Below are 23,487 nucleotides of genomic sequence, written 5' to 3' on the forward strand. Positions count from 1 at the left end.
TATTTGTAACTTCTGGGTGGCATATGACATAGCAACAAGTATGCAAATTGGTATTAGCACCCAAGCTAAAATTATTCCAATAACTTTTCACCCTCTATTACTCCCAAAATTTCTCCCATTGTCTTTTATAATTCATAGCCATGCAGAGTTGTGAGGGATCCTATGAATCATTTAGTCACCTCCCTCCCAATACTGGATCGTCCCCAACAAGTGTTTATCCAGCATGTGCAGGAGTATTTTCTGAGGTGAGGAATTCGCCGGTTCAGAGCTGCTGTTTTCAGAGCATTCATTTTTTCAGCCTAGGAACTACAAGGAGTGAATGTAACCCCTCTTTCACATTGACTTTAGAAAGCACTTCTCTCCAGATGAGCCACCTCCAGTTCTCACTGCTTCACTGCACCCTATGCTACTGAGCATGTCTTTCCGTCCTTAACTCAATGCTGAGCTGGCGAGAGCAGTCCTCTGGAGCGCAGACAAGGTCACGTGAAGAGTCAGAGCCACCGTTTCAACAGACATCATGGATTCAGTGTTGCACACGGTGGTCCCGGGGCTCTCTTGGCTATTGCTAATCACAGGTGTGAACCAATGGTCACAAGCACTTCCACACAAGACATAGTAAATTTCACATCAAAACTTAGATTTTAAATAATCATTATAATTACTGAAAGTCTTATTTTGTCTCCAACTCCTCTTGCTGCTGATGAACTATGGCAATTTCATTAGGGAATACTTTAAAACAATGACAAGTCCCGTTTGGGAACTTCAGACCAGAGAGCCAGTATGTGCCATAATATAAAATCAGTATGTTAATACTTTTATATATATGGACTGCTTCTAGAACTGAAGATTTTACAAGAATACTAAGGAAGATGGGAGAATCACATATCCCTAGGGATTTCTTATCTAAGATAATAAATGCCAAAGTTATGGCAAGAAAGTTATTTTTTTTAAAGTACAGGCTGCAATATAGATTGACCTTCCTTATGATTTTGGTATTACAACCACATACAATTTAAAATCACAATATTCTATTAAACTTTAGGCAGTCACTGAAATTGACATTACCAAACTTTCTGTTAGCTTTCTCCCAATATAAATATATAGCTTATTCGTGAATATTTAAGGAAATCGAGGAAAAAATATTGGCATAGGTTAATTAAATCCTTTAATAATCAACTGAATTTTCAAAATGCATTCATCTCTCAATTTCCACTGCAAGTGCTAGTTCAGCTTTCCACGTTTAAAACGCCTGACCAAACTACTTTAATACTAGGTATAAGGAAGAACCTCATGATTCCATAACAGAAAAACATAGAATATCACTACTCAACTATAATTGTCCGATTAAGTTTAATTACATGTAACTCCAACATTCTTGGAAAACTGTTTTCTCTGTGGGATGGCCCTCAAACTGTGGGCAGGGTGGGGGGAGTCGGAGAGACAATCTGCAGTCCTGGTCCCACATGCCCGAGTGAGCCGCTGAAACTGAGTCCACACAGACTCAGCCACTACCCACAGACTACACAGGGAAACACTGGAGATGGTTTTTATTAAACATACAAAAGCAAACTAATCCAGCAAGCTCAAAGAAGGTAAGAGACTTATGACATTTTCTTTGGACAGTGGCAAGCACCATTAAGGTTAACTTAGACTTTAACAAGCCATGAGCAAACGGCTAACTACATTCTATGTTCTTAGTAGTTTTAGGGTCTACCCAGTCATCAATTTATTATTTAAGATTTTCTTCTCCAGAATACATGAACATAGTAACCAAAGAAATTTAAATGTTTAGAAAAAGCAGTGAACAATAAAATTAACTTACTCATTCTTTTCCATATCCAAACGTCCTCTACATCGTCACTTGCACAAGGTGCAGTAATAAAGTTCATGTGGGCTAACACCTTCTCTCCAGTCTCACAGGTCAATCACCTTAGAAGGCTACTACTGCTTTCCAAAACCAAGAACGAGCAGCAGAGCTGTGTACCCCTGGCGGACATTTAGTTTGAGAACTCTGAATTTTAAAGCAAAATTGTTCTAAGAAAGCTATTCAACGTATCCAGAAATAGAACATTTTTGCTCTTGGCATCACCCTGCAGTATTAGTTCAGAACCATCTTCTGAGTTATATTACTAGTTCCAGACACTCATTGGCTGCTAGACTGACCACAGATCAATGATTGGTTTGAGCAAAAGACCTTAAAATTATTTGAGACTAGCATTATTCAGTTTCCCAAAAGGATGAATATGTGTACTTAAGAACAATGCTAGACAAGGTCTCAATATTATCTTTTCCTTTTGAAAAGTACTATTTTAAAATATTTTGCTGTCAATTTCTGCTTGACAATTATATTGTACAACTGATTATTAAGAGATGCACATTTCTGAGTGTTAAATGATATAAGTAAACTAAATGTATACTTTTAAATATAGATCGTTATTTGAATGGGCTCACAATATCACCCTGCTATGATATAGCCAGCCATACTTAAAAGCCCACCCCTGCAGGCTATAAGAGATACACACGTAAGTCCTTATTTGTACCATGGCAATAATATTCCATGAACACTATTCATAAACATAAAATTGGAGGAAAAAAGAAGTGTTGCACCAAGGAAAATATTTTGCTAGTTTCAATGTGTATCTACATCTCCATTTCCTTTTCACAAACAAATGGCAAGCCATAGGATATACTGCAGTATGTAAGGAAGCCACTTGGTATAAACCCGATTCAGCCTGACCTCGTTCTTTCAAAAGGGTCTGACGTAGCCGCTGAGCATGCATCATACATCTGCTTTAAGCATTTGCTGTCCCAAAGACAAGAACAAATGGCCTTAAGATAAAGATGCAACTTCCCCCACAGTGGCATTTCCTTAAGGATAAGCATCTCTCCCTAGGGTAGGGATTGACTGCTGCGCTCACCCTGTGACCACCCAGCTGGAGACAACAGACAGGCTACCTGCTGTGTCCATCGAGACTGCAGATCTGCTACATGCTGTGTCCATCAATCACTGTGCTGACAGAGCAATCTTGTGACTACTGTAAAAGGGACATTTCAATCATATGTGATACATGCTCTTTGACAGTATATAACCACTCTGCAAACCCCACTTCTTTGGTGCCCCTTCCCTCCTCGGGGAAGGAAGGCCCCAGGCTAAGCTGGTCCTCACATCTGGCACATAATAAACTCACCCCAATTTTGATCTATAGGTTGGTTATGGATTATTTTCCTCAACACTTTCTCTGCAAATATCTGACATATCTTCAAGATATGTTGATCTGGGGAGCAGAGAAGAGCTCTGTGAGAGTTACTAGCATGAGTGGTCCTCAAGCTGAAAAACACTGAGCTGGCTTTGAAAGACTAATACTGCAAATTGCTGTGTACTTTGTTGCTGTGTGAAAGACCATCACCTGGGTATCTGGACTTAACTGGTGGGTCTGGCAGTTCATGGTATAACCCATGAGGCTTCTCAAATGCTTTAGTAATACCTGATATGTGTCAAAAGTAGATTGGTCATTTCCAATCACTTCCCCCTTCCTATGAAAAATAATTTAAACTTCAAACAAATTAGCAATTTGGCTATAGCCTGGGACCAAACACTTCTCTACCCTGGGAGAGGGAGTGGGGAATATCAGTTAAGCACTGTGAAAATCATCAGACATCATTAATAAAATTCAGATACAGGCACTCAAATAAGCTTTTACCCCTACACTCTTAGTACTAAAGGGGCACACGCCATGATACAACATTACTCAATAGAGTAACTGCTGAACAGACTACATTTGTTACGTAAGATTTTTAACTCATGAGCATCTGTAGTATCCATAGCAACAGAGTGGCTGGTATACTTATAAACTATAGTGTGTTATACTACTGTTTCAGAGTTGGAAAGCTCTTAAGGATAAATCAAAGCATACAGTATCAAAGTAATTATAACAAGGACAAAAAGCATACCTAAACGGCTATCGTGCACAGGGAGCAATTTGATAAAAGCCGGAAGGGATTACAAACCCAAGCTAACTACGCTTCAGCTGGACTTGCAGGAATAACAGATGTAAGGCCAGGGCCACGCAAAACAGATTAATGGGGAGAACAAATTAAATTCAGAGCAAGGAAAAGAGCCAGTGGGAGACTGTCAATGCAAGTAATATGTTCCTGCTTTCTCTTGGTAAGTGACTTAATTTCATAAAACACTGGAAAAGGTAGATGGGTAGATATGAGAACATCCAGGTTCTCAATCTTCTAATCACATGCTTAGGAACTAACAACCTACCACTGAGATGGGTGAAGCTCATTGTCAATCATCTTTGGGGAATCTGCTAAGGACTACATATCTAATTTTTGAAGCATAAGAAGGTGGCTTCCACAAATTGCCACGAGTAGCCTTGTATTAATCCCGGAGAATATTCCCGTATACATTATTAAAAGGGTGTTTGGTAAAACTTATAAAGGAAAGTAGTATTTGCTAAGAGACAATAAGGGCTCATGAAAATACTTACCCAGGAATACTAAAGTAATAGCCCCAGGAAACCTATCAGGAGTATACAAGACTTGACCAGGTCTCTCATGATCAAAAGTACTTGTGGACAAGAAAGAAAAATGAGGAGTAGGTGCTGATCGAATTGAGTGGATTGGAAACTGAATGACTGCTGAGACTCAGAGCACGACACTCCAACGTCCAGCAAGTGCTCAATAAACAGTTTACTGCGTGAACTGGTGAACAGTCAGATCCCTCGAGCTGTTCTCCAGACTATAAAATACAAGGTCTCTAAAGCTTCTCTCGTTGGGAAATGGTTTGACTCTCCTCACTCTTCTGGTTCTACATCCTCTCCAACACGTTCATCCTCATTACCCAATCCCAAACAGTACAGCCACTCTCCCAAAGGTGGGGGAGCGTTTTTTCACCAGTAGAGAATAAAACAGCCTCTAATTCAAGGGGTTCTTATAGCAAGACTTCCACAAACACACCCATACACTCCCTTGATTATTACATGGCATTTCTATAACTTGGTTTTCTTTCTTTGATCCTTCATTTTAACTTCTGAACCACTGAAAACTATTTTCAATCCCTTTAACTTCCTCATCCCAAGTAAAGCACAAGGATGCTTACGAAAGCATGCAAGTCGCAATTTACCCACCTCACAAGCAGCAGCGAAGAACAGACTTACAAGTCACTTTACCTAAACACCTGCTGCTTCAAAAAGGAAAAAGAATACTTAAAACATGTTAAGCGTCACAATTTTTTAAATTGGTAAGAAAAATGACAATGCTGTGCCGTCGATGCTTATGAATCTTGTCAACTGACTAGAGAGGGTAATGTGCTTAGCCATTTAAAAATCTTCCTTTCTAGATTCAAGCATGGTATTTAAAAAAACACACACACAATGTAATACTCTACTATCTGCTTAAAAAACGGACAGTAACATATCTTTATTATGGATTAAGCAAGTTTAAGAAATAGCTATTTGTAGCCTTTAAAACAATGCACTGAAAATAAGCCTTAATTTCAGAGTTTTATTGTATTGCACTAAAGGAACAGCAGGGCGGTTATACAATGTTCTCTCTCATTCAGTTTTGAAAATCTAAAGTACTTGCAAATTCTTAAGAATACCTTTACCACCAGATTAAAGCAGTAAGTATAATAACCAATTTCTTAATAAGTAATGTCTTACAAATTAAAACACATTTAAAATAGCTTTAAATGCATTCTTTGCAAGTAATTCAGCATATATTTTTATATCATGTTCACTTATGCTTAAGAATTAAAGCAAGTTATTACTCTGGTTGAAATATGGGAAATCTCTCATTCATGCAATATACAGGGATAATATTCAAGTCAAAGGGAAAACATCCCACTCTTATGTTTTTAATGTATCCATATATAATCTTCTACATGATAGATGAGGAAACCATGATGGTTCCCACAGGCTAGATATCTATTTTCAGTTCATCAGAAGCACCTGGTATCTACAGCTAATTTATAATTAGATGGAATTTCAGTAAAACCAATGAGCCCTACAAGTTCCTATAAACACGAGCTTCCAATGGAGTAAGGACAGTCAATAATTAATACAATCATTCAAGGGATTATGGCTGTTCCTTAAGGAGTGCAAGTCCAACCTGTCAACACCAGAGGTAATCATTTGATATTAATGTATACGTAATTCCATTTAAATTCTTTATCCGAGTATAACATATGAAAACAGTCTTTCCACAAGCAAAAAATGTGGAAACATTTAAAAAATAATGAGTCATTTTTTAAAGTAACTGATCAGATTCCATAGGCTACTCTTGGAAACAGGGTCTTGCTGGATAGAAGCCCTCCACGTGGTGGCTTTGTGCATGCACTGAACTGGCCCGATTCTTCTGAGCGCTGTTCTAAGAGCTTACCAAAACATAGATCATGCTGAAAAGAAGAAAAAAGCTGTTAATTCAAACATTCCTAATTATAACAACTAAAGCACCAAAAAGTTGAGTCTGCTTTATGTAGCAAACTAGTTTGTGCTATCACATCATCACAGAAAGGAAAAGACCAATGACAAGTTCACAACACAATTTCAATCTACATATATGGACTTTGCCTAAGGTGGGAGTTTGACTCAGTGCATGTGCTGTGGTTGTCCCGTACTTCCTTTCCAATTTTAGCAAATAGAACAGCACAGCTGAAAGCTTAATGGGGGATCAGAGCTTAGAGAAGCAATCCAAACAGCACGCTGCTCTGGAGTTGTGTCTAATAATAAAGGCAAGCATCTCCCGAGGGCTCACTTCACACCAGGCCCCGTGAGGTCTTCTATATACAGGACCTCACTGAAACCTCCAAGCAGTCCTAGGAGGTAGGTGTCATCATCATCCCCATTTCACAGACGGGAATGGTCAATTAAGGAACTTTCCCACTGGAGAAAGGCTCTAGGCAACAGCAACAGAGTTAAACAAGAAAAGGGGACAAAGGAGCAAAATAAAAAACAATAGCCATTTGATTTAGGCTTATGGCCTAAAGGAGACATTCTACAGAAAAAGCCATGTGGAACCGTCATGGTTCAAAGGCATGTGTATCTAAATGGAAATACAAAGCAAGGAGGGGAACAAACTCAATGGACAAGTGAAAGCAGCAATGAACATCCTGGTGCCACTATCTCTGGGTGAACATTTTCCCACAACTGTACATCTCCAATTTTATCATTTATTCAATCATTCATTTCTTTTCTTTCTTTCAACAAATATGTTTTAAGTGCCTACTATACACCAGCACTGTTTCAGGTATGTTATAAAATGTAAATTAATTTAAAATGAAAATTAACAGGACATTAGAAGGACACATGGAATTTCACTTTTCAGAACTTGGATTCACTATCTGTGTTTCATATATGAAGGAACAACATTTGTAGATGCAGTAAAGGATGCTCACGTTCACAATTATACCCTCTAAAAGCACAAAAATATCTTTTTCCTAAATTTCAATCCAGCCCTTCATTTATCCTTGTCTATAACGGAAATTTATATGATGTAAGGAGAAATACAAATATAAGCCTGTCATCTAATACTTAGCAAGTTTTCAAGTAACAAAAAGAAAAGGAAATGGAAGCTTATTACAACATTTTCACCTTATACAGCTCATTTTCTTTAGATTTTGAAAATCAGAAAGCCCTCTCTAGTTGAATACACATCAATAAAAGATGGGAAAAGTGTATTCATATAGCTTAAAGAAAAATTCTAATTCCACACCTGACAGTGTCCTTTTCCAGCTGTAACAAGCAGCCATGTTATTCCACCAACAGTACACTTGGAGCAGTGGTTCTCAAGCAGGGCTGACGTTGCCCGACTTGGGGCATCTGGCAGTGTCGAGAGACATTTTTGATTGTTACAACTGGGGCAGGAAGATGCTACTGGCATCTAGTGGGCAGAGGCCAGGGATGCCGCTAACCGTCCTACAATGCACAGAAGAGCCCCCACAACAATGATTAATCCAGCCCAAAATGTCAACAGTGCTGAGGCTGAGAAACTCTGATGTAGGGGAACAATGATATGAGTCTATCACAGTGTAAAGGGAGAAAAACCAATAACTGCACCATCTTGTAAGATAGAACTGTTTGTTTCTTTCAGTCATCCCATTTGGATCAAGCAAACCAGAAAATAAAAGACAGAGCACATAGTTTATGAAGAATGATACGGAAAAAATTAAAGACAATCTTGAGACTGAAGTTAAGCAAAAATTGTTTTGCAAACTCATCCAGCCATATACTCCCAATGCCATCACTTCGCCATGGAGAATGAGGATTGTCCTTTACTCACTGAATGTGTCTGATAACTTAGGAAGCAGTACCCTGACTAAGCTTTCTGCCCCTTCACTGTTGGCTGTCTTGACAAGTACCAACCCTGGCCCTTCACATCCATATTCATCTTCAATGTGTGGGAATTTGCTGGTGTGCACTGTGCCATTATCGTTACCACCTCCAAGACACTGAGTTGTTCTTTAAGTGGATTTTAAAGTATTAAGACCATAATGCCTACAAACATTTTAGGCAGCAAAGTGAAATCATATTTTCATTTTACTTTTTAAACTTACCCGTATAGGTAGTAAAAAAATGCTAGAAGATAAAAAGCTAATTTGCACCATCCTTCTTTCTGACAATATGCTAGAATATCTGCATTCATGATGGTTGTGGGGTCATAGAGTCCCGGTCCACTCATCACTGGTCTACTCATATACCTGAAATAAACACAGTCTGTTAGCCACTCAGAAAGGGAAGCAAACCTTCAGGATGGGAAGGAGGGTTTTTCTTCTCAAACAGTATTTGTTCCAATGAGAGGTGTCCACGCAAGGATGCATGCTTTCAGTTCTAGGTGGAGTTCTTTTTTTTATCATCTTAATTTTAAAACTAGAGCCCCTAAATCAGAACAAGACAGTTAAACAAGTCACATCTGGTCTCCTCTACACTTTAGAAATCCAAGCAAAATAAGAATAACTGTAGAAAGGAAATAAGATTTTTTTAACTTTTTAACATATTTTTAGACTTTCAGAAAAGGTACAAGAACACTTCACCCAGATATTCCAAAGGTTCACATTCACCACACTGGCTTTACCCTTCTCTTTCTCATTCCATCTCTAAATATGTGTACATTTTTTCTGAACCATTTTAGAGTCAGTTACAGATGTGATACCACTTTATCCCTAAACACTTCTTCAGTATATTTCCTAAAATCGAGGGCAATGAGATTTTGACATGCCTGTATAGATCAGACATAACTTTTAGAAGTTATGAAATATGAACATCTTGCATAAATAACCGAATTTAGTGTCACACAGTAAACATGGAGAAAGAAGTTAAACACACACTATACATTTTGATTTACATGAAGTTCAAAGATGTCAAAATTAATAAGATTTTAGAGGTCACTGGTTCTCCTTGGGAATGGAGGGGTAAGTGACTGGGATGGGACACAAGGGGATCTTTTGGGGCTGGACCTGTTGTATACCTTGATCTGGATGGTTGTTTCATGGGTGTATACATATGTAAAAATTCACTGAGCTGTATGCTTCAGACCTGCACACATTATTGTATGTAAGTTACACTTCATTTTTAAGGGAAAAAAACTCTTTGAAGGGTAGTAAAGCAAGCCCCGTAAGAGGTATTAATACAGTTATTTGTTCACCCACTTGATTTTTAAAATAAATGCCAACTAACTTTCAGTTTTCATTTAGGTGACTAGCATGAAAAATAACCATGTCAACCATAGTATAAATTAAAATTTAATTAGGAAAATATTAGAAGTACATCTAAATATTACCTCCAAATATGATATGCCAAGAGGGGCATATTGAGACCCAGTGTAAGCCACTCTGCTGCACAAAGAAACATGACACAGAAGAAAGCATGGATGAGGTACTCTGGAAGTACAAGCTGGAAGGAAAAGACACGCCAGTTATCCAAATGCTTTGGCATTAAGTCAACTGCTAATTTGGAAAGCAGGTGGCAACCAAGTTTCCATAATGAAAAATCACTGTTTTCTTAGAATTAGAGATGAAAGACGCTACTGAATTTTATTTCCATATTTAATTTTTTACCAAAAGCACTATTACAAGCAAACTGACCAGAGGATACTAAAAGAATAAGATAAAACTTAAAATTTAAACTCAAATTATTAGAGCAACAGGTTACATTACAAAGTTACCACCCAGACTGTTTGAACAGTTATTTGCTGATCAACTGGAATACTTTTTCTTTCTACCATTCAACAATGATAAAAATACAAAAATAAGGTATCTAATCACATGCAAGATATAAAAAGACCCAAAAAAAACAAAACTCCCCTTTGGAAGTTTACACATTAGGGATTTTAAGCCTTTAACAGAAACCAAGAATGCTACATATACAATATTTAGCAAACCACATCACATTACCACAAAAGTAATTTTTCAATGAAAAGCCAACAGCCAATAATCTCAGCACAGTTGGGGGGAAAGAACACTAATATGCACAAATGCAAATGATGTGCTTTCTGCAACGTAGGAGGGAAAAGACTGAGTTCTCAACCATGAAATTGGAATTTTCCCGGTTCCTGAGCTCATTCCTATATGGCCTTCCTGTTTCTTTATGCTTGCTTTCCAATGAAATGTTGCAGACAGGCAGACCAGGAGAAGCTCAGAACTCAAAAACAAAGTAAGCCTGATAGTAGGTAGTATTAAGTAAGGAAAAATTAATTCAAGCAAAGCGCTTTTTATAAACTGACCAGGAGTTAACGCCTTAAATTATCTTTCTCATTCTAAAGATTTCAGCCCAAAGACTTTGTTAAATAAAAATACCAAAACCTTTCATTGCAAGTTTCAGCCAAAGAAGTTCCTGTAAGTCACAGCTGCAAAGCCAGTTTCTCAAATGTCTGCATTATACCAAACTAAAATTATATGAATCCTCAACACTGTCAGAGCTTTCCTCAGGGGAAACCATAGCTGTGGAATATAATAATATACAATACATATACTACATATGCAAGCCCATTTTCTAATACTGCCAAATTACTTCTTAAATTGAAAAAGTATGGAGCAAAGTTTTTTTTTTTTTTTTGAGGAAGACTAGCCCTGAGCTAACTACTGCCAGTCCTCCTCTTTTTGCTGAGGAAGACTGGCCCTGAGCTAACATCCATGCCCATCTTCCTCTGCTTTATATGTGGGACACCTACCACAGCATGGCATGCCAAGCAGTGCCATGTCCGCACCTGGGATCCGAACTGGCGAACCCCGGGCCACCGAGAAGCAGAACGTGAGAACTTAACCACTGTGCCACTGGGCCGGCCCCTGAAGCAAAGTTTTTAATGAATCCTATTTTAAATGAAATCCCAGTAAAACCAACTAATCTATACTACTAAACAGATTTTTCAACAAACTTAATATAATAAATAACAAAAGATAAACTCTGCATATATATAAACTTGTAAATAATATGAACCTTTAAGCCAGCATTTAATTAAGATCAAAGTTAACTATCTGTCAAAAAACAAGAAAATGTCCGTAGGAAATCTTTCAAACTCAGTTGACTACAACCAGTACAAACCAAGAAAAACATACATTTCATTAGAAGTACACCACTAGAGCTGCTGTTTAAATTACAGGATTTTTCTTTAAAATATAGTAAGCCTAGTAGAGGAAGATGGGCATGGATGTTAGGTCAGGGCCAGTCTTCCTCAGCAAAAAGAGGAGGATTGGCAACAGATGTGAGCTCAGGGCTAACCATCCTCAAAAAAAAAAAAAAAAAATATATATATATATATATATATATATATATAGTAAGCCTATTTTAGCCCTCTAAAGCCAACTGATATCTAACAATATAAATTATCATCCAAGTTTCCATGCTACACTTACAGACTAAGGTATGGGGAAAAAACGATTTTGAGAGCATGACCCCTTACTGCTCTTAAACAATGTACTTTAGTGAGAGTGATGATAATCTGAAACTCTACCAGTTCTAATATGAAACAAATGCCACAATCTCTTTTCTCCACAAAAAAGGTCCAGAAACTTTTACTATGCATCTCTAATAGAAACCAGTCCTTTCCAATCATTCATTAATGACAGAATTTGCCCATAAGTGGCATAAAAATTATTCCATTTAGGAACCAACATTTATGCAAAAACTTGTATCCACAAAAAATACCTCATGCAAATACAGCTGAAATGATGGTACTTAAACATGCAAATCATAATATTCTCTAGTTAAGGTTCACATTTTAAAAAATAATGATATGTGTCCTCCCCCATACTTTGGCAGAATTGTCAAAATCAATCTTAAATAGGGAAAACTGTCAGATGCACTGCTATTAAGCCAATCGTCGGCACCCTATCAAAACACAACTTGTGCTGGTATAAAAACTGCCTTCCAACCTGTTGCAAGATGAGGATGTCCCAAGCACATCTTTTCTAAGCAAGGATTTCTTTCCATTAAGAATAGCCAGAAATCACACATTATATGTTAAAATGAAATTAGTCTCTCTCAAATTTAAAGTAAATTAGCAAAATACAAGCGCTTGAGCTTAAAACTCAGGCTATGTGGGTTCAAATTCTGGCCCTCCCTTAGCTGGGTGACCTCAGGCTGAGTGCTCTAACCTCACTAAGCCTCAGTTTACTCTCCTATGCAAGAGAAGAGCAATCCACCTCCCTCTTAGGATGGTCAGGAGAACCAAATGGAAAAACCCAGGTGAAGATGCTTAGCTCAGAGCCTGGCAGACAGGAAAGCCCTCCTCTGATTTCAACTATGATCATCCTCATCATCATTGGTTATTTCAGATAAGGAAAAGCCAAACAGGATAGAATACTATTAAACAGCTGTCCAAAGAAATTTCAGTTTCTTAATTTCTTGGTAACAATTAGTTTCAATAGTAGTTTAAGATGTTTTACAAGGAACATAATTACTTTCCCATGAGAAAGCAGAGTCAATTCATATTTTGTCTCAAAAGAGCAGAGAAACAGATAGTAAGTTAATACTTTTAACTGTACCTACATCAAGTCTTACTGTAACAGCTCTTTAACGACTAGGAATCTGCTCCATCATTCAGATTCATCCAGGAAACAATGATAAAGGAGCAAACTAACTTTAGAGGCCCTATTCCAAATAAAATCCCTCTAGCATGCTAGTGCATTATAGTTTTACACAACTAAAGTCTACACAAGTTCTCAACTTCATTAAGTAATTTTTCAAGATAAATTATTGTATTCTATTTCTTGAAGATACACCCAGTGCTCTCTTACAACCTTTCAGTTTCTGACCAATTAGGCAAAATCAATCCTACAGGCTAAAGGAGAATCTCCCTAAAGAAGTACACTAAATGAAGTCCAAAATACACATAAACCCCCTAAGCACAATGGAGCCACATTATAATTAAATCCCTCGGAGCTCAGAACGTCAGCCAGGTTGGTTTTAGAAATTTAGAGTGGATATACATTAGAAACAACTATGTAGACATTTGTATACAAATTGCTATCTACAAAACTTTGGCAGCATGAGTCCAAAGGTCAGCATTACTGCAAGATTCCAGAGCCTAAAAACAGAGCTATCCTCCTAAAAGGATCTGAACAAACATCAGCTGAAAGAGTGAATTAATTCCAGAACAGCCATAACTAAAGATAAACTAGATATGGTACTAAAGACTCCACTTGCAGACCACCTCACAGTAGGTCACAGCAGGAGAATCATCTCACCATCTGTTACATTCATTTTACATTAACCAACTTTCAAACACTGCACCAAATAATTTAATATAAATATAGAAGTGCCTATGGCTATAACATTTTTAAAGATGCATAAGCATTTAACAGCTTTCCCTACTTGACTGGGCCAGCAAGCAAACATTTGCATAAAATATGAAATTTCATGAAATCATAACCCTCAACAGGCATATGAACAAGCACACTGAACAGAACATTTTACAAATACAAATGCCCTAGCCCTCCCCATGAAATGTAGCATTAAAACATTAAACTAAAGAGCAGTACACACCTTTAATGCAATTTTGACTCTTTTAATCTTTTTGACCTTTTCAACTGTCTTTGGCCGACAATGTAAAAAGCAGATTGGAAGAATGTTAGTACGACAGCTGACAAGATCACCAGCAGATTAATAATAGTCAGAATAGACACGCAGGACAGGAAAAAGAATATTTTTTAAAATTCTGCCTACTTCAAAAAGTACAAATATATCATGCTACTGAGAATATTGGCCATTTTCAAATTATATCAAGTTAAAAGCAAAAAGCGTTTAAAAATCTAAAGAAAAGCCCTCTATTATAACTTACAGGATTCAGGGTATTACACTGGTCTATAGGATTCTTGTAATCAGTCTTCAGCTCATCAAATGCTATAATCTAAAATAAAATTAAAATAGTTAGGATCTCTCACTTTAATAAAAAGCAGCAACAAACCTGCCCCATTATCAAATAATAATTGAATGACGTTAACAAAAGAAAAAGTGTACCAACATTACATATACAAATTTAGAGTAAACTCAATGTGCTAATAAATAACTAGAATCAGATTGAAAGAACTGAAAACATTTTATTATTGTCACCAAAATGATCTGATACCGTGATAAATATCCTAATTTTCAATCTTTCAATGCATCTCTTCAAGTTATTTTCTCTACTTCAAATGCTCTTCCCCTCACCCACAACAATTTACTGAAACTCTTCTTTATCCTAAAAAACTCTCTGCCTATGTCAACTCCTCTCTGGAGGGTTCTCCTGACTCCCTTGGTCAAAATACCTGCACGCCTGTCTCATCTCCACAGAGCACAGGGCTTCAAAATGCTGCCCACACGGCATTTCTCACACTGAAGCAGAGATTTATGTCCAGGTTTGTGTCCCCCAGGAGACTGTGTGAAGTGTGACTGGTCCCCTCAGTGTGAAGTGTTTTTAACCATCTGTGCACATCCCTCCTTTGTCACAGTGTTCAGGGGACACTAGGGATGGACTCACATGCTTCAATTTGTTCCCATTTGTGCCCAAACACATACATTGAAAGTCCAGCTTCGATTTGGAAATGCAAGAAATGGCCTCAGAACAGAGAAACAAGAAGGGATTGTTAAACTTCCTGGCCAGGACAGCCACGTCCAGTAGTGCAGTCTCTACACAGGACGAAGGATGGGGCCTCAGAGCTGGCCCGCGCTCACGCTGCCAAGGGCCGTGCACCAGGCTCTGCGCCCAGGGCCTGCGTCTGTTCAGGACGGAGGATTTTTCTAATTCTTCTGCCCCTAGAGGCATCCTGTGCTAAAGGGACCACATCGGCAAGAGTAGCCCTGTTCAATGCCACTATAAAAGTGATCAATCTGACCTCCTTTGGGGTCCTATGCATATTCCTATTGCATTCAGGTCATTTCATTTGTTGGCAAAACTAAAGACTGAAGAAGGGTAGCCCAGGTAAGGCCAGCTTCTCGTGGAGTGATAGTGAAAGCTACAAATGTGATAAGGCGAGAAAGCTCTCAGCCATTTATAAAATACGTTGCAAGAATGTTTTTGTCCTCACTCTGGAGAAATATGGCTTTAACATTTAGGGTCACTAAACGCAGAACTTCAAAGTCAAAATGCACTAAAAATCAAATAGAGGCAATGCGCCACTATGTGGTATTGTCAGGTGTCAAAATAAGCCAAAGGCACCAAGTTTGTGGGGGAGCTATTTTAGTTGCTGCCATGGTCACCCAAGGGACAGAGAACTTAATCTGCCGTTCCTCTGGTGGCTTAGGAATAGGATCTTTATACATGAGACAGCGTTACTCAATATTATCAGCAATCAATGGAATCATATGTCTAGTTTTTAACATGCTGGTTTATTTCCCTGTTACAGTTCCTGGCTTCATGAAAAGATGGGTTTTTAAAATTTCTAGAATTTTATAAAATTCACTAATCTGACCTAATAAAAATTATAACTAAAACAAGAATAGAAGGAAAATACATGTTAAAATGTGAACTGCGTGAGAGCAAACATTCTCGCTGTGCTCACTGCTCCGTCCCAGGGCGCAGACAACGCTGGCACGTCTGTAAGCGTCCAGTCGATACTCTTCAGGTGATTTCAAGGGATCTTTTAATGAATAGGTTGCTGAACAGGCTTCTGTTTGAGTGCTATAAGGTAGAGTTTACAAAACTTCTGAAAAGATTCTTAAACCAGTGGTTTTCAAATTTCCTGCAACTGCGCATCTGGACAAAGATGTTCACAACAATTTCCACAGAAATGCAAAAGCGATAAAACAGATAAATCCCTAAAGACACCAAACTACACAATTCAGGATACCTTCCAACTTGACGCACGTCGTTAGGGAATGACTTCTGCACTTTTAGCTTTCAAACCAACCTCTGCCCCAACTGTATTTTCCACAGAGCTAAACCACATGAATTAGGGCTAAACTGACAGAACCATCAGCATAAAAAATCCTTTACAACAATTAATGTAAACAGGACTTTTTGAATTTATACTTGAAATTTCCAAACGAGTCTCCTGACAGACACTAAACGAAAATAAACCGAAGGTTACATAGTCAATAGAAAAATTTAAACTATTTATTTAGAATTTCCAATTTGTTCCCAAAGGATGCATAATCCTCTGAACTACTAAGAAACCCCTAAGGATAAAAGCTCTCTACTAATCTGTGGAGTAAAACTTTTTAAAAATTCTATAAGAGGACTTAAAATCATCTACTTCACCAGACACATATTCATTTGAAAGCGGATACTAAATCACCCAGTTTTTAGAAGTGCAGTTAAGGTTTTCCTTAAGCCAAACCCAACCTGGTTCAAGATGTGAAAAGGCACCCACAGCTCCAAGACTCCTCATCATCTCAGAAAACAGAAAGCACCGGTCACACAGAAGCGGATTAAATCACATCTACAGACAGAAGGGAACCAACATTCCAGTTTCATCAGAGGCTTACTAAAGGGGAGCTGGTTTGCATCCCAAATTATCTTTATTTATTGTTCTTCCACCAAAGAAGAGCCTAAAATACTTTTCAAGTTACTGGTTCCTACTGACGAGCATTTCGAGGGAGCAGTTACTTCACAGCTTACACAAGCACCCCGCACTACACCAGCAGGCGGGTTCTAAAATAATTATAAACGTAACCACGCTCTTTGGCAGAAGGGAACGGATTTTTGATATCACTCTACTTTTGAGTTTTTTGCACAAGACACTGCTGCCCTTTAAATCACTCTGCCCTCTATGTTCATAACAAATCCATGATGAAAACTGACTCAAAGCTTACATGAGTGAACGGGCCCCATCATTCATAGTAGGATCAATATTCCAGAAGGGACTAGAACATGGAGAGGGGAGAAGCAAATCTAAGACAAAGTTTTAAGGAATGCTGATTTCCAGAAGGCTGCTTCTAATTTTGCGCTGAGAAACAGGAATCCTCAAAAACCTCTTGGAGCACCGTTTCTCAGGGAACGAACTTGTTCCTTACAGGGATCAGCAACGACGTGCTTGCTTCTATCCTGCAGCATGATGCGAGTGAAAGAAAAGCACTGCTCTAGAGAAGCTTAAGCTGAGCATTTCCAAATCAAACCAAAACTGCCTCTAAGTCAGGCTCCCAGCACACAGGGGCGGCTGGGAGGACTGTCTCTTGAGCAACTCGGGTGGTCAAAGCAGGACTTCGGGGGAAAGTTGGGAGATGCGGTCAACAAAGTCATCGATCCAGTCTACCTCGGAGCTCACACGGAAACCAGAACCCGATTCCACTTGAAGAGCACCCAAGAAGGGCTGGGAGGCAGGGGGGACCTCCTCTGCCACAGGTCCTGACGATCTCACCGGGGCAGGATGCTGCGGAAGCCCGAGAGAACGGCGGCCGTGCTCAACAACGCATCCGGGCCACCGCTCCCGCCCGGCGCCCGGCCGCCTCTGTGCCCGCGACCCCTCCCCGGGCCCCCAGGGCCGCGCCGCGGGGCTGCCAGCAGGCCCGCGCCCACCGGCGGCGAGGAGCCGCGTCCGTCAGCCGCCGCCCCCGCGCCCTGGCCCGCGGCCCGGCCTGAGACGGAGGCGGCGCCCCTTGCCGCGCGGCCCGGCCCGGCGCGCCCCGGGGCGCGGCCCTTGGGGGCCCGGGCCGGGAAGGGGCCGCGCCGCCGCCTTGCCCTCCGCCCCTCGGCCGTACTCACGTGCCAGATGGCGAAGAAGATGAGCGCGGCGGTGAGCAGCAGCGCCAGCATGTAGCAGAAGGCCGCGAACGTGAACGCCATGGCCGCGGAGCGAGCAGCGCCGGCGGCGGGGAGCGGCGGCGCACAGCCCGCTGGGTAAAACCATTCGCTTCCTCGGCCCGCCGCGCCCGCCGCCGCCCGCCCAGCGCGCCTGCGCACCGGCCGGCGCCCTCTAGTGGCCGGAGGCGGCGCGCGCCTTCGTGGTCCGTGCTGCCGCCGGTCGGCCTCGCCTCCCTTCCCTGGTTGATTCTCTGGACGAATATTCTTTCGTGAGTGCCTAGGATGTACCAGGGACTGTGCTGCTCCTTTGAGATACGAAGATGAGTAAGCTAGCACTTGCGCTGGAACAACTCGTGCTGGACACGACCCCCTGAGTGTGTCCTGACGGCGCGATCGCCCTGTCCCCGGAGCCTGCGGCCTCTGGGAAGCGTCGGGGGCGCCCGGCCCGCTCGGGGCGGGACCCTGCGGGAGACGTAGGCTGAGGCTTCCGGGGCGAGTAGCTGTCCGGGCACAGAGAAGGCAGATTCAGCGGTGCAAGGAGAGGGTTCAGCACGAGCAACGCAGAGAGGTGAAAGAAAGAAGAAAAGCTCGGCGTCCTAGGTGAACCCGCCAGCGGCGCTCCATCAGCAGGACAGAGCCGAGACTGCGAGCGTTAGGGGGCTTCGAAAGGGTTTAGACCGCAGAGGGCCCGCTGTGCCTGGTGAGGGAGCTCAGACTTCACATCCCATAAGCCCATGCTTTGCAAACCGTTTGGCTCACCACACGCAATGGGGAGACTTTCATTGCAACCCAGCGGAGCATCACAGACCTTGAATTACTCGGAGATGGACGACTGGATATAGACGCAACTATAGATAGAGCTGAAACAAAACTATCACAAACAGTGCTAAAGCTTCTTGAGTGCTTTCCCTTCCTGTCTTTTTCGCTGTTTTGTTTTTAATGCTGGTTGTGACCCACAAAACTGATTCACCCCCTGCCAACTGTTCGCTGCTGATGGAAGTGGAAATCGTTGAAGGCTTTTAACAAGAGAGGGCCATGTTTAGATTTGCGGTACAGATCGCTCACAGCAGCAGATTGTATAGAGAATGGTTTAGAAGCAGAGTGTCCAGTGCTGCCCAACAGAGCCTTCTGCAATGGTGGAATTTTCTTTATCTGCACAGTCCAATACAGAAGCCACTAGCCACATGTGGCTGTTGAGCACTTGCGATGTGGCTCGTATGACTGAGGAATTGAACTTTAAATTTTGCTTGTTTTAATTAATTAAAATCTAAATGCCCACATATGGCTAGTGGCTACTGTCTTGCACTGTGCAGGTCCACACCACCAGGATTATGTGGCACCTTTGTGCAAATTACAAAGGTACTCTCTCAAATAAACAGAGGTCCACACCAGGGCACAGGAATGCAGGCTATACTTTAGCCCCGCTCACCTCCTTGGCCAGCCACCTGTGTGCAGTATACAACCTGGCCAGCTGTGCACTATGACCCTGATTAGAGGAGTGTGAGACTGAAAGCAAGGAGGCCCCAGCAAAGGTCCAGGCACAAGTTGCTGTGGCTCTGACCAAAACAGTGGAAACTGGAAGAGAAATGAATGAACATAGTTGATAGTACTTGGGAGAACAGCTCAGCAGGACTTGAGTGACTGGATGCAGTGGTGGGAGAAAGGAAGGCATCAAAGAAGACTTACTCAGGACTACAGGCCACAGAAGCGTAGCAAAATATAGCCCCAGGCAATGTCTGTCCAGGAGAACTGAGAATCTACTGCGGGGCAGATGCAGTTTCCTGGTCTTGGGGGAAACAGAGCTTTCAGGGTATAGTCCAAGCCAAACCATGAGGTCCAGCCCCCTTATAAATGAATCTTATCTACACTTTGGGAAGTGATGTTTCGTCCACCATAAACCTCAAGGGTCTGCGTTTTGGCAACAAGCTATTCTCCAGCTTCACTTGAAATATGTCTTTCCCTTGCCTAGTAACTACGTCTAGCACCTTATCTCACAAAATGGAACTGCCAGCCAAGGACCCACCCTTAGTTCCAGAAGGGGCGGTCCACATTTCACCTAGGAGGTGGAGGAAATTAACAAGAGAAGTTTTCTCTGCCCCAAACCCCATTACTGCTGTTGCCCAAGTCCGTCCACTTTATTCAAGGATAACATTTTAGGTATTTCAACAAAGGTTTGCTGAGCACTCATTCTATGTCAGGTAGAACACTGACTGATTCGCTCAGGAGCTGGGGCAGTATGAAGCCCCCTCACATTTGGTGAGAGCACACAGGTAAATTTTAAACCTGCATTGTCTGATACAGGAGCCATTAGTCACATGTGGGTATTTAAATTTAAATTGATTAAAGTTAAATAAAACTAAAAATTCAGTTCCTCAGCTACTCTAGCCATATGCAAGTACTCTGTAGTCTCTTGTGGCTGGCGGCTACCACATTGGACAATAGAGACGTAGAATGTTTCCATCATCACAGAAGTTCTACTGCACAGCACTGCTTTAGACGGCATTAACAGCTGTAATCAGTGAGAGAACACACCATTTTAATGAGGGCAAAGGGCTAATTAGATCAACCAACCATAGAAAAGGCAGTTGGTGAGGAAAATACTGGGTTTAGTTGACGTTGCGGCAGACCGTTATGAGCAGTGAGCAATCTATATATACCCTCTTCTTTCAGACAGTTCGCAGGATTCTTTGGAAATTGCATTAACCCTTTTAGCCCATGGGAGTAATTTTTTAGTACATACTGAATTAATTTCCTGCTTCTACTGGTAAATATGGATAGGGCTGGATGATATTGCAAAGAAGCATTAGTCTTATGCTCTCTCTCTCTTCCCCCATCTCCTTCCCCCACTCAAATTTCCCTTGTTCAACTTGTCTTTCCATCACTATGCATCCATTCCACCCCCTGCCCTCCCCCAACCAGACAGCTAAGTACGGGTCAGCCACTGGAGAACTGGAAACAAAGCCTGCAAACACAAAGCTTGCATTCCAAGAATAGGACCAAAAAGGAGCTGGCCCCGTGGGCGAGTGGTTAAGTTCGTGCGCTCCCCTTCAGAAGCTCAGGGTTTCGCGGTTTGGATCCTGGGCGTGGACATGGCACCGCTCATCAGGCCATGCTGAGGTGGCATCCCACATGCCACAGCTACAAGGACCCACAACTAAAATATACAGCTGTGTACTGGGGGGCTTTGGAGAGAAGGAAAAATTAAAACGATAAAAAAATTCTTTTAAAAAAAAAGAACAGGACCAAAAAAATGGAGACACAAAAAAATGGAGACACACCTGAGAGTACTTTCCAGCCCCCTAGTCTCGATACAGAAAGCCAGTAGTGAGGAAAGCAGAACAGGGGGTGCTGAGCAGTTAGGAAAATGTGAGCACAGAAGAGCTGCAAGCCTCCACGGGAACAAGCACCGATTTGCCAGACTCAGGGAACAGCTTGGTAGCTGAGCACGGTTTTCCTTGTCATTGGTGTCTGTTGAGGACTTCAGTCTGACGGCAGGCTATCTTCACATATCCGTCATCCAAGTGGGAATGATGCTGCCACTCTGCTCAGCACCCCATCCGGTCCACAGCAAGGAGACAGTTCTCGTTCTTTGGCCCAGGAGGCTCATAAATCGCACCCTCTTCCATGGGGTGGGCGTGAGTAGGATACCTAAAGACGAGGTGGTGACATAAAAGAGACAGCCCCTTGCACTATTGTGATTTTGCCCTCAAACAAATGGAGGTCTCCCACAGATGTGGGACAACAGGAGAATGTGTCATCCCAGGTATATATACCATATGGAACCCACAATGCTTTGGGAGGACCTGGGTCCTTGCCTTAAATTATGAGGCACTTCCAAGAGGAAAGAACACAAGCACAGAAAATTGTAAGCCAGCAGGTCCCAATCTTCCAGCAGATGCCTGTATATTTGGGGGAAAAACAGTTTCACCTGGTGGTTGTGGGTGGTACATGGATCTGGACATATAACTGAGACATAAGCCTTAGAAGGAATAGCTATGGAGCTGGGAAGAATAGGAGATGTAGCAGAAAGTATCAGTTGCCACCAGAGCCACCCCCACTTCTTTCCTGTTGGCAAGGCTCAGAGATTGTTGGCGGGTTCATGACCCCCATGCCACGTGCTCAGAGGAGGAGCCTTCCCCAGCCCAAGGTTTTGAGGAAGGGCAGCTTCTGCCCCTCCTGCCCCTCCAGAGTGATATGCGACTCCCAGCCACTCTCTGTATGTGGCGGAGCTGAGGACTGTTCGTGTTATCTTGTGCTCACTATATCTATTTCTAGAACATGGGGTGAAGGCTGCGTGCAGTTGAGAGCACTGTCCAGCAGGGTGTGGTTTCTCAATACCAGGTGGCTGTGTGATCCACTTTGCCCTTTGCTCTAGGAGTGCCTGGCACAACCATTGTAAGAGGAATTGATTTACAGAAATGACTCACTCAGCAATCTCATGTGCACAATATATGTCTATTGTTATTGTTCTTTTTCTATACGTGTCTTTTTTTCATAAAATCAGATAAAGGTAAAATTTAAAGATGGCGAAAAACGTAGATTTTAAGTGTATATGGAGTTTCAAACATGTCTACACCCGTGTAACCACCACCCGCAAACAAGATGGAAAACATGGCCATCACCCCATAGCTTCCTTGTGGCTCACCCCAGCGGCAGGGACTGCTCTGCTGTCGAGCGCCACAGCTTAGGTTCACCTGTCCTGGAACTTCATTAGTGGAATCATAGGGTACACGGTCTTTGTGTCTGGCTTTTTTGGCTCAGCATAATGTTTTGTTTTCTCTTAAAGATTCTTCCACACTGCTCCATGCATCAGTAGTTCATTTTTTAAATCAACTTTATTAAAGTATAATTTACATAAAATGTACCCATTTTAAGTGCACACTGAATTAAGACACAACTATACACTCAGGTAACCACCCGTAATCAAAGTGTTCAACATTTGCAATGCTCTGCAGAAGGCCTACTGTGCCTCTTCCCACCCCACCCCAGCCCAAGCCCACTGCTGACCTGCTTTCTATCATTACAGATGAGACTGGTCTTTTCTGGAGCATCCTGTCTGCGAAATTATATAGTATGTACTCTTATGTCTGGATTCTTTCACTCGGCATGATTCTGAGACTCATCCATATTGTTGTTGTATTCATAGTTCATTCTATGTATTGTTCGGTAATATTCCATTGTGTGAATACATCACAATTTATCCATTCACCTATTGATGGACACCTGGGTTATTTCCAATCTAGGGCTATTATGGATAAATCTGCTACATACATTCTTCCATAAGTCTCTTGTGAGCATATATTTTCATTTCTCTTGGGTAAATACTTA

At 41.4% G+C, this 23,487-nt stretch overlaps 1 protein-coding gene across 2 annotated transcripts; it reads right to left on the bottom strand.

The window, feature by feature from the left end:
- Positions 1-5,387: 5,387 nt before the first annotated feature.
- Positions 5,388-18,623, bottom strand: CNIH1 (cornichon family member 1). Of its 2 annotated transcripts, XM_070594183.1 has the most exons (6): positions 18,121-18,303; positions 14,281-14,349; positions 13,986-14,033; positions 9,784-9,896; positions 8,561-8,704; positions 5,388-6,403 (listed from the first exon to the last, which is right to left on the bottom strand). In XM_070594183.1, exons 1-6 carry the CDS (start codon positions 18,199-18,201, stop codon positions 6,376-6,378), a joined length of 483 nt encoding a protein of 160 aa, XP_070450284.1. In that variant the 5' UTR covers positions 18,202-18,303; the 3' UTR covers positions 5,388-6,375. The 2 variants fall into 2 exon arrangements, with proteins under 2 accessions (XP_070450284.1, XP_070450285.1); XM_070594184.1 differs by lacking the exon at positions 13,986-14,033 and having other exon boundaries at positions 18,121-18,623.
- Between the last annotated feature and the right edge of the window lie 4,864 nt (positions 18,624-23,487).

Source organism: Equus przewalskii, chromosome 25 (genome assembly GCF_037783145.1).
Source record: "Equus przewalskii isolate Varuska chromosome 25, EquPr2, whole genome shotgun sequence".
NCBI lineage: Eukaryota > Metazoa > Chordata > Mammalia > Perissodactyla > Equidae > Equus > Equus przewalskii.

Excerpts from the sequence above, each read along its gene's own strand:
- CNIH1 (XM_070594183.1), bottom strand. The coding sequence starts at position 18,201 with ATGGCGTTCACGTTCGCGGCCTTCTGCTACATGCTGGCGCTGCTGCTC. Across the intron at positions 8,705-9,783 it reads TTGGCATATCATATTTGGAG|GTATATGAGTAGACCAGTGA; the intron begins GTAATATTTAGA and ends TGTTTATTTCAG. Across the intron at positions 6,404-8,560 it reads TTTTTTTACTACCTATACGG|CATGATCTATGTTTTGGTAA; the intron begins GTAAGTTTAAAA and ends TCTTCTTTTCAG.